At 39.8% G+C, this 10,867-nt stretch overlaps 1 protein-coding gene across 1 annotated transcript; it reads left to right on the plus strand.

The window, feature by feature from the left end:
- The first annotated feature begins 9,701 nt into the window (after nucleotides 1-9,701).
- On the plus strand, nucleotides 9,702-10,472 carry LOC149266921 (uncharacterized protein C2F7.02c-like). The gene has a single exon (XM_089409588.1). The coding sequence runs from the start codon at nucleotides 9,702-9,704 to the stop codon at nucleotides 10,470-10,472; it is 771 nt and encodes a 256-aa protein (XP_089265714.1).
- The last annotated feature ends 395 nt before the right edge of the window (nucleotides 10,473-10,867 follow it).

A 10,867-nucleotide genomic window follows, 5' to 3' on the forward strand; every position in this document is an offset into this window, starting at 1 on the left:
TTTCTAATGCTTCATGAGGAGTCTCAAGTTCTGCAATGTGGAATCTAAGATCAGGAGAAATAGACATCCCTATCAAACCACGTGCTTGATCTTGTCTATTTTCCCATTTTGCAGCCTTGTCTTCATCTTTTGGTTTCTTCTCTTGGTCTGTGGCTATTCTGAAGAGACCTTTACTTCTAAGTAAATCTTCCATGTAGGCTACCCATTGGAAGTAGTTAGTGCTGTCAAGAATGACTTGGCATGGACTTTCCATTTTTAAAAAAAAAACTGAAGCTGAAGATGCTGAAAGTAAGTGTTCCAATGGATAGATCTCGAAAAAATAGGCGGTTTTAAAAAAAACGGCTCTGAAAAAGGCTTCCGGATGAAGAAGTTATGGCTTTTTGAAAAAAAAAATGTTGACGTTGCCGGCAAAGTGCGCGAATGTGTGGGAATGAAAAAATCCGCCCCCACAAAATGGAGACTTGAACCCAAGACCTCTACTCTCTTAAAATAGCTTTGAACCAATTGATCTATACAAAAAATTAGAGAGAGAGAGAGAGAGAGAGAGAGAGGGAGGAGGGGGGGGGGGGGGGGGGGGCCTTGGTTTGCGTGCTTGCCTTGAGAAAGCTCTTTTTCCCTACAAAACACAAAACACAAAACCCAACACGAATATGAAAAGAAAAACGAACCTTGCGGCTCGAAGTTAGCTTTAGCCAAAAAACTAGAAATTTAAAAAAAAAAAATCTCAAAGTTAGCTTTAGCCGAAAAACTAAATATTTTTCTCAATGTTTCTGATTTTCCGAGATCACACTAGGGTGCAGGGAAAAGAGCATACGCATGAGAAAAATCCTTCCTTTCTGTTTCTGATTTGCCCAGATCGCACAGAGTCGCAGGGCAAAGAGCATACGTAGAAATGAAAGGTATAGATCCGGTTAAAAAAAGGCTAAATAAACCGAAACCGAAATAAGCAGAGAGAAAATAACAGTAAACTGCAAAAAACACTGTATACCTCCTGATCTGAAAAATGACGCAGCTAGGGCTACCAGAAACCTTTTCGCGTGAAACGAAAGGGGTTCCTCACTGGAACAGATGCTCCGAACGCAACAGAGCAGTCCTCTCGGCCCGAAAGCAGTCAGAAACATCAGATCTAGGAAACGATAGCCGCATGCAGTTCTACCGGCTTCAGATTTGGATCACCAACGGACGCGGCCCTCAAATAGCTCTGATACCATGTAGGAATTTACAGGGTAAGTTCCTCCGAAAGAATACCAAAAGGACACCGCTCACAACCAGATCACAGATCAATACACCAGTAATTTGACGTGGTTAAAACCCTCAAAGAGGGAAACAGTCCACGGCCTGTCCCAACGTGGGTACTACAGGCAATTTATTAATCAAAGAATGAAAATTTACATAAGCTTCTCTCATGCACGGATTACCCGAACAATGACCCTCCATGCGCTTTAAATAGAACTCATGGACCAATCGGGTGTCAAGCCACAGATCAAGTGTCGGTAATACCGAGGAGAGAATGAACCGTCGGATCACTACATATCGTGACCGTCGGATTGTAAGTTACAAAATGTACAACGGTAAAGAAACACACTTTACCTAACTCTATACCTAACTCTATACTAGACCAAGTTGAACTTAACTATTTCCTATGTGTCGGAATATCCTAACAGAAGATAGGGGTTCAAGTCAAGAACCTTTATCAATTGCATGTAGATGGCTGCGCAGCAATGGCATGCAAGGTAGAAGAATTGGTGAGCCGGGATGATGGTGAGCCGTGGCACTGGAGATTGGGCCACCTTCACCATGGAGCCTTGAAGATACTGCAGTAGATTTCTACTAGGATTCCTAAAGGCACTCTTGCGCAGTCAGATCCGTGTAAGGGGTGTACTTTGGGAAAATTTGTGAAAGCCACCTTTCACGAGAAGGATAGTTGCGCCACGACGATCCTTGAGAGAATTCACACAGATGTGTGTGGAACTTTCTCAGTAGCTTCGACAGCAAAGCACAAGTACTATGTGATCTTTGTTGATGATTTCTCTCGAAAGTGCTGGATCTTCTTCATGCAGAAGAAGAGCGAGACATACTCAAAGTTCTGTGAGTTCAAAGCACTGGTCGAGAAGGAATCGAGGAAGAAGATGAAGGCTCTTAGGAGCGACCATGGTGGTGAATTCATCTCTAGTGAGTTCAAGGACTTCTGTAGCACAGAAGGGATTCGAAGAGAGCTCATAGCTCCCCATAACCCACAGTAGAATGGGGTTGCTGAGCGGATAAACAGAACGATAGTGGGTGTTGCATGGGCGATGTTGCATGATCAGGGCCTACCCCTTCACTTGTGGGCGGAGGCATGCAATATTGCAGTATATGTGCAGAACCGTTGTCCTCACAAGATACTTGGCATGAGTACACCCGAGGAGGCTTATTCTGGTAAGAGGCCTGATATTTCCCATTTGAGGATTTTTGGTTCTCCTGTTTACATGCATGTGATAAAGGATGCCAGGAAGACGCTGGAGCCGACCGCAGAGGTTGGGATATTTTTGGGGTACACTGATACACCCCACAACTATCGTGTGTATTTGCCAGGCAGTTGCAAGATTGTTGTGCGACGGGATATCAAATTTTAGGAGGAGAAAGCCATGAAGTGTTCGCTTGAGAGGGAGCCACACTTGCATGCAGATGAGGAGCTATTAGTTCCTAAGGATGAGCTTCAGGATGTGGATTAGCCACAAGATGAAGTTCATGGAGTGGAAGAGACCACTCATGCAGTGCCAACCATCAGAGGGCGAAAGTGCACTACAGAAGCTGAGCGATTGGCTCAAGATGCAGAGAAGGTTGTAGGACCACCTACAGCACAGCGCAGACAGAGACAGTCACCTGATTGGTACACACAGATAGACAGTTATTTCACTGGACTTGGATTCTCCAAGAGTGAGGCAGATCCTAACCTATACCAGATTGTGGTGGAGGGTAAGTTGTTGATCATTGTACTTTATGTAGATGATTTGATTTTGATGGGAGATGAGCTGTTGATACTTTCATGCAAGGAGGATCTTGTTAGAGAGTTTGAGAAGGACTTGGGTCTCCTTCATTATTTCCTGGGATTGGAAATTTGGTAGCGCAGTGATGGACTATTTGTTTCTTAGGGTAAGTATGCCCGGGAGATACTGGAGAAGTTCAACATGCATGGCTGCAAGCCTATTGATACTCCTCTTCCTGGAGGTTGGAGGAAGGAGGATGCTACTTCAACGGAGGTAGTGGATGCCACAGTATATCGACAGTTGGTGGGGTCGCTTATGTATCTGGTCAATACACGACTCAATATATGCTATGCTGTTAACCAGCTTTCACAAGATATGGTTAAGCCAAACAAGCTCTTCTAGAAAGCAGGCAAGCATGTATTGCGTTATCTCAGAGGCACATCGGGATATGGATTGTGGTACAGACAGGAGGATGAGGTGAAGTTATGTGGCTTCACGGATGCAGATTGGACAGGGAGCCCAATGGACAGAAATAGTACATCTGGAGGGATCTTCAGTATCGGGTCGACAACAGTTTCTTGGTACAGCAGGAAGCAGAGATCCGTGGCACTTACTTCAGCAGAGGCCGAGTATATGGCAGCAAGTTTGGCTGCATGCGAGGCTATATGGATGAGGAAGATCCTGGTTGGGTTGTTCAGGTCACACTTGGAGCCTACTGTGATTTATTGTGATAACCAGAGTTGCATTAAACTCTCAGCTAATCTAGTATTTCATGATAGATCCAAGCACATCGACATCAAGTACCATCATATCAGAGATTGTGTGTAGCGGAGAATCATGTTACTTTCATACATTCCCGTGGAGGATCAAGATGCTGATATCTTGACGAAGGCGCTCACCAGGAGCAAATTCGAATACCACAGAGGCAGGATAGGGGTTGCAGATAATCCATATCTTGTTGAGAGGGAGTGTCGAAAATGCAACAAGATGATGGAGCTTAGTGAAAAGAAGTCGCCTTCACTAAGTGGGCCCGCAAGCTATTTTTGGCACAAAGTCTATTTTTAGACTATGCCTATTTTTAGACATATGGATCATGGTCTATGAGTTGCAGGATGCTATTTATGGATGATTGGTCATGTTGGTAAAAATAGATGGACCTCTATTTTTAGACATATTGGCGGAGTCTATTTTTAGACTGCTAGTCAAAAAATAGAACAGTGGAATATTATTAGCTCTTAATAATATTTGGACTATAAACATTATCTTATCCTCTTGCAGCACTTCAGTTCGAGCTACAAATGAGGCACATGCAACTGCCGGAAGGAAATACACTTTTCCTATGGGTTAGTTGAGCTATTGCATGATGGACTTCAGTTAGAACTCAAGTGATTGAGTTTGGTGGAGTTGATTGAGGAGTTGATGGAGTTGTGTTCAGTTTGACTTAGTTGAACTAGTTGTATTTAGTCTAACTGCCAAATACACTAGTGATGAGTGATGTGAATTAATTATTAATTAATTCACTAATTATTAACTTATAAATCAACTAAAGAATACATCAGTTAACTCAGTGCATGGACAGTTCAGTGGAGACAAGTGTTAGAGGTGGGTGAAAGGGTGAGACTAGTACTATTAGTTGTGACTATAGCTGTGCATGATATTTGCACAATCATTGATTGAGATTGCCAATGAGGATTGTGTAGTACATGCTAAGGGAATTCAAACTTGGATTTGATCTATTCTCAACTTGGATTACGCAGTAGAGGCAGGCAAATAGTGGAGGAGATTTGAACCCGTGACTTGTTCAGATCTGAGCTAGTTTGTGTGTAGTAGGTGGAGACAGTACTGAGTACTTGTGAGGAGTATTGTACTATGTATTGTTACATTTTCTCTATCATTATAATATACAGATAGTTGGGGGTTTTCAGCTGTATGCTTTCCCCATTACATACTGTGTTGATATGTGTGATTGATGTTTCAATGTGTGCATGCAATTGTTTTTTAATTCCACAAATTGATGATCAATGGTAGAGGAGGTTATGTATTATGCATGCATTCCACAAATAGTATATAATTAGGATAATCTCTGTGAATAAGTGTTATATTATTCAAATTTCTACATAGAGTCATGGTCAAAGCGCTCCATAAGAGCTTTTTTGAATGTGTCTCAAGTCAAGGGCCTTCCATTACAATGTTGATTCCATTGCCACCATTGCCATATTTCATTGTCCAAGTACGTGCTCCCCACCATAAGATGAGTGGCATTATCCAAGATGTAATTCAGATTGAAATATTGCTCCATTTGTGCTATCCATGTTGCCAGGTGAGAGCCATCAAATTTATGCATATCCAGCTTGGGTGGTCGCGGACGGGATTGTTGGTGGGTGCCCTAGAGGTGAAGAGAGTGGCTAGACTCATCCTCATTGTGTTCATTGCTAATATATGCCTCCTCATTGCTAATATATGCCTTGCTCGTAGAGAGTGTTGTAGTTATTTTCACTAGTTGGTCTTGGATGTCTTTCAAGGATTGTTCAAGTTTGTCGATCTTCTCATTGGCCATAAATTGAGATCTAGTTTCTACCATGCACTGATCCGATGTACTTGAAATTTGGGACCGCCCGAATTTTTTTTGGCACTAACAATTGAATGGTACCACCTTGCTCGGCTCGTTGTCCTAATTTTGATGGGCTAAGTCACCAATAAGTGTCTCGGGGGGTCTCAGAAACTCCTAAAGGAGTTTTACTCCTTAGGAATATTGCAGTCACCGAATCTCCGAAATGTAAATGCTGCTAAAAGGCTTGCGAAAATCATGCCCAGGTATAGGAACCCACACAACTACTCAGATCTAGATGGCAGATCTGATGGATCTGAGAGATTTGAATGGTTGATCGGATAGATCTTGAACGATGGAACAAATTGTTGCTACGGATCTGATGGATCTAATAGATCTGAATGGATTTTCTGATAAATCTGCGACGGGACTGATTGCGGCTACTGTTGTAAACCCCCCACTTGCGCGATCTGATTTGGCAAAGATTATGCATGATCTAGAGATAGAGAAGGGAACTATGGTCTCGAGGAGTGTTAGGTTCTACAGATCGCAATATACATAAGGGTCTAATAGTAGTACTCGGCCCAATGTTTTAGGGCACTAACTAAGGAGGATCAACTGTACCTTTAGCCGTACAACCCGACTACCCTATCGTACGGGCGAGTAATCTCTTCGAGTGCTATTCTCGGTGTACTGTAGCAGCAAGGCAGTGATGGTTTATCTATGGTGAGGTTTCAAAGGAGCTAGGGGGCTTTCGATATACCCAGAGGGTACTTGGAAGATAGTCTGTGCACGATTCTGTCTAATGCACTACTACTCGAAGGGGTACCCACAGGGGTTACAAGGGAGTCCAAAAAGCGTGACCACCTCTTGTATTTCCTGCATGCATACCTCCCCAAATTCGCAGGTTTATGCACTCAACGACAGATCCTGTGGTTTAAAGATGCTGGAACATGTCTCTAGCCAAAAAAATTTTGCTAAAAAATGGAGATCCCACCGGCCCTAGAAAGCGCTTTGATACCACTTGTTATGCTCTTAACCTGCAAAATGATACCAGAATACCAAATATGCGAAGAAATATACCCAGAACATAGAACAATGAGAAACAACAGCGAGCATTTTATTATTCAAAAAGCAATGTTCACTTGCCTCTTCGAGGGGGCAACCTCCAATAGAGCCGAGCTCGATTACACAATAAGACATGATGCTCCTTGTAGGGAGTCTCTATCCTTTATATATGATTCGTACATGCAATACCATGGAGCAATACCATGGTTCTTATTAATACCATCTATCTAATACCATGGCCCATTTGCAACTAATTGTGGTCCCGTCATTAAATGCGTGTTAACCACTTACAATTATTAATATGGGCTTTATTGACTCTTTACTTAACTATAACTATAACTCGATCCTACTACATAAATAAGGGGGTTAGGGTGGGACCCTAACATAAAATGTTATTTGTATTTAATTTTGATGCATGATTTATTTTGTGATTCACTTATAGTATTGTTCATAGATAAATGAATGTTGAATAAGAATCTCTTATTGAATTAAGGCTTCTGTGATCCATATCAAATTTTTGAAGATTCTTCGGTGAAAATCACATAGAGAAACTTTTGTCGACGCGTTTCGAACCAACCAATGTGGTTCATCGTTAGGACAAGTTAAATGAGCAGATCTCGTTTTTCACATTAAATAGACAGGGCAGAATATCCCATGACCCAATTTTCCAGACAAGATATGTCATTTTAGCCGTTATCTTGTCTGGAAAATTGGGTCATGGGATATTCTGCCCTGTCTATTTAATGTGCAAAACGAGATCTGCTCATTTAACTTGTCCTGATGATGAACCACACTGGTTGGTTCGAAACGCGTCGACAAAAGTTTCTCTATGTGATTTTCGCCGAAGAATATTAAAAAAAAAGAATCTCTTAATTTGTCTCATTTATGGTAATACAAAATCTTGAGATTTTCTCTCTATTTCGTTAAAAGAATATATAATGTCTTATATTCTTGCAGTTAGTAAGATTAAACGATATATATATATATATATCTATATATATATATATATATATATATATATATATATATATATATATATATATATATATAGGTTCTAAACTTGGTATCATAACTAGTTTAAAAAATTGGAACCTTGAGCCCTCTAACCTTCTTTCTCATAGTATTTTTTTGTCTTATCTCATGTGGAGTTCTTCTAGAAATTGGTTAAATTTTGGAAAACCAACTTGTGGAATGCTACCAATCCCATGATAGATGGATGTCCTGAAAATAAATTGAAACAACTCAATAAGAATGCTTCCGGTAAAGCCATTCCTCTTGAAATCTGCTAAAATCAACTGAATAAAACCTTCTACAACCCTCTAAAGATAGTGGAATAGGTCCCAAGAACTTATTACATGATAAATTTATGAGCCTAACTTTCTCAAGAAGGACATGGAAGAAATCTCTCCAATGAAACTATTTCTAGTCAAATCTAGAGAGTCCAGGTCACAACACTCTTAATTGATACCTATTTGAACAATTTTAAAGTGTTCCTCTGTCCTTTGGAATGAGGGTTGTAATGCATGTAACTGATAAAACTTTTCATTTTTCATAGGAGTTTAGATCCCTAATTTGATTTGTGATACTAGAAAATAATATTTATATCCACCTCTAAATCACATATCTATATTGAAAATGATATGTTTGGTGCCAATGCCCATACCACAAAACAAATTACCTAAGGATTTTTTTGGGTTAACGATTTTTTTGGGTTAGAGATGTATATTGTTCCCACACTTCAAATTCATGACCCATTCATAGCAATACTGGAAACTATAATTAGTATACTACAATTATACACTCAACACATCACAAACTACCACGCAAATATATCTCACAATGAGATCTAAGAAAGATCCCAACATCTCACCTAACTGAAGAAACACCCATTACTTACTAATATTCTGGTAAATATACTGGAAACTGGAAACTATAATTAGTATACTACAATTATACACTCAACACATCACAAACTACCACGCAAATATATCTCACAATGAGATCTAAGAAAGATCCCAACTGAAGAAACACCCATTACTTACTAATATTCTGGTAAATACACATCAGATTCTTCATGGTTCATTGGATAACATAGGTAACTTGTTTTCATATATATCTATATCTATAAAAGCATAGCCATCTGTGTAAAATTTCAAAGACAACTCATAATTATGTTCTTCAATTTCAATGTCAGTATATTTTCCAGCTTTCCAAACTAAGTATGCTAGGAAGGCACGAGAAGCCATAATATGAGGAAGGAAAGGGCATGTATTAATGTTATCCAAGGATGAGCAATGTGATGCCCAACATCATATGAATTTAGTCCTAAGAATTAAGATCAATCATATTACTAGTTTTCTACTCAAAACTCATACGGAAAATCTAACATCAAAAAAATATAAAGATGAGTTAAAGGATATTGTCTTCATCATCCTCATCAAAACTCTTCGTGCAAAGGTTTTACATTGCATTTGGCATTGTTACTCGCTGTAGTTTTCCCATTCCACAAAATCAGCGATAGTAACTAGACCTAAAAATTTCCATGGTAAGAAGCATATACGGTGATTATTACGGTTGTTGTAAAGTCACGCAAAATTGAATCCAGAAAGATGGAATTTCTTCCAACCTTTTAGCGGTGTAAATGTAAAAGTGAATTTATTAAATGCCAGGAACATCAAGGACCTGAGATCACGGAACTGAGATGACGGAATCCCATTCCAACATACAAAATCACTGTCATTTTTCATTAAAAATAGTTGTATTCGGCTAATTATTATTTACTGAATTTGTGAGAGAAATTGATTTGGCTTATATTCGGCAAAATCTACACTAAAATCACTTACTCTCTTAGGTAAACGTCCATGAAAAGCAGCTGATACGAAACGGTGAGTATCTGCAGGGTAGGGTCGTGTCCCTTTACAAGTTTATATTATAAAAATCCGAAAGCGTTGTTCATTTCACGATCCATTGCTTCAAATTGCACCAGCTGTGACACGACATATATCATTTCCTTGAATATTATTAGCTGATCCGCAGGTTCATTCATTAATTCAATTCAATATCCCATTCTTGAGTTCAATATCCAAACGGGTGGCAGAGCTAGGGTTTTCTTCAAAATGCATTCTTCCAGCGCCAACCCTAATGCCAATGGAGATGAAGGTGAATCATCTAACGTGCATGTTAGTGAGCCACACGTGCCTGTACCAACTTTGAGTGATAATAGTAAGAAGGAAGGGTTGAATTGCCAGGCGGGTGGCGTTTTACCTCCCATGTCAGGAGAAAATCCAAATAAGAAAACACTTGTGTTAGACTTGGACGGAACTCTGGTTCACTCCGATTATACACCAGCGCCAGCAGGCTATGATTTTACTCTATATCTTGAGGGCAGCAACAAACCCCTGTATGTGTCGAAAAGGCCTGGCGTGGACAAATTTTTGCAGACATTAGGCAGCACAGGGTTGTATGAGATTGTCATCTTCACGGCAGGAAGGGAATGCTATGCAAATGCTTTGGTGGACAAGATCTTGGATTTATTGCCTCCCTCGCAACACGCCATCACAAACACAAATATAATTCCCCGCACCCACCGCCTTGACAGACGCCACTGCACCCATGTTGAAGGAGTCCTCGATGAAGTGAAGGACCTGTCTATTCTGGGACGGGATCTGAAAAACGTCATAATAGTCGACGACCGCCCATCCTCCTATTATCTCCAACCAGAAAATGCCATCGGGATCGATTCCTGGACTGGCGACAACACTGACGACAATTCCCTCTTATTACTCCTCCCTTGGCTCCTCGCAATCCAAGATCCAAAATTTCCTTACTGCACCTCAGATGACGTGAGAGAAGTGCTGAAGTTAGTACTGGGTGAACGTAAAGATTAGAATACATTTTAGAGAAAGATTTTTCGACAAAAATCACATAAAATCTCATTTGTGACGCTTTTCAAACCAACTAATGTGATTCATCGTCAGAATAACCATTTTATATATTGGATTTCTGCACTTGAAATTACTAATCCATACCCATTCATTTTTTTTGTTGAACTGAAAATATAAAAATAAAAATTTCTATTTTAAATATCACCAAAAATGTTTCATATAAATACATAAATATGAAATGAATGGTTATTTCATAGGTCGATATTTTATTTTGATGTTTCATACAAGCTATACCTAACGTCGCAACTTTTAAATGATTAATTAAAATAAAAAAATAACGAAAAAGAAATGTGTACCTACATTAGTTTTTTTGGTATACACGTGTTACACAAATCCAT

The sequence above is a fragment of the Pinus tabuliformis genome, chromosome 6 (assembly GCF_031772625.1).
Source record: "Pinus tabuliformis cultivar Carrire ecotype Pingquan chromosome 6, CPIR1, whole genome shotgun sequence".
NCBI classification, from domain to species: domain Eukaryota; kingdom Viridiplantae; phylum Streptophyta; class Pinopsida; order Pinales; family Pinaceae; genus Pinus; species Pinus tabuliformis.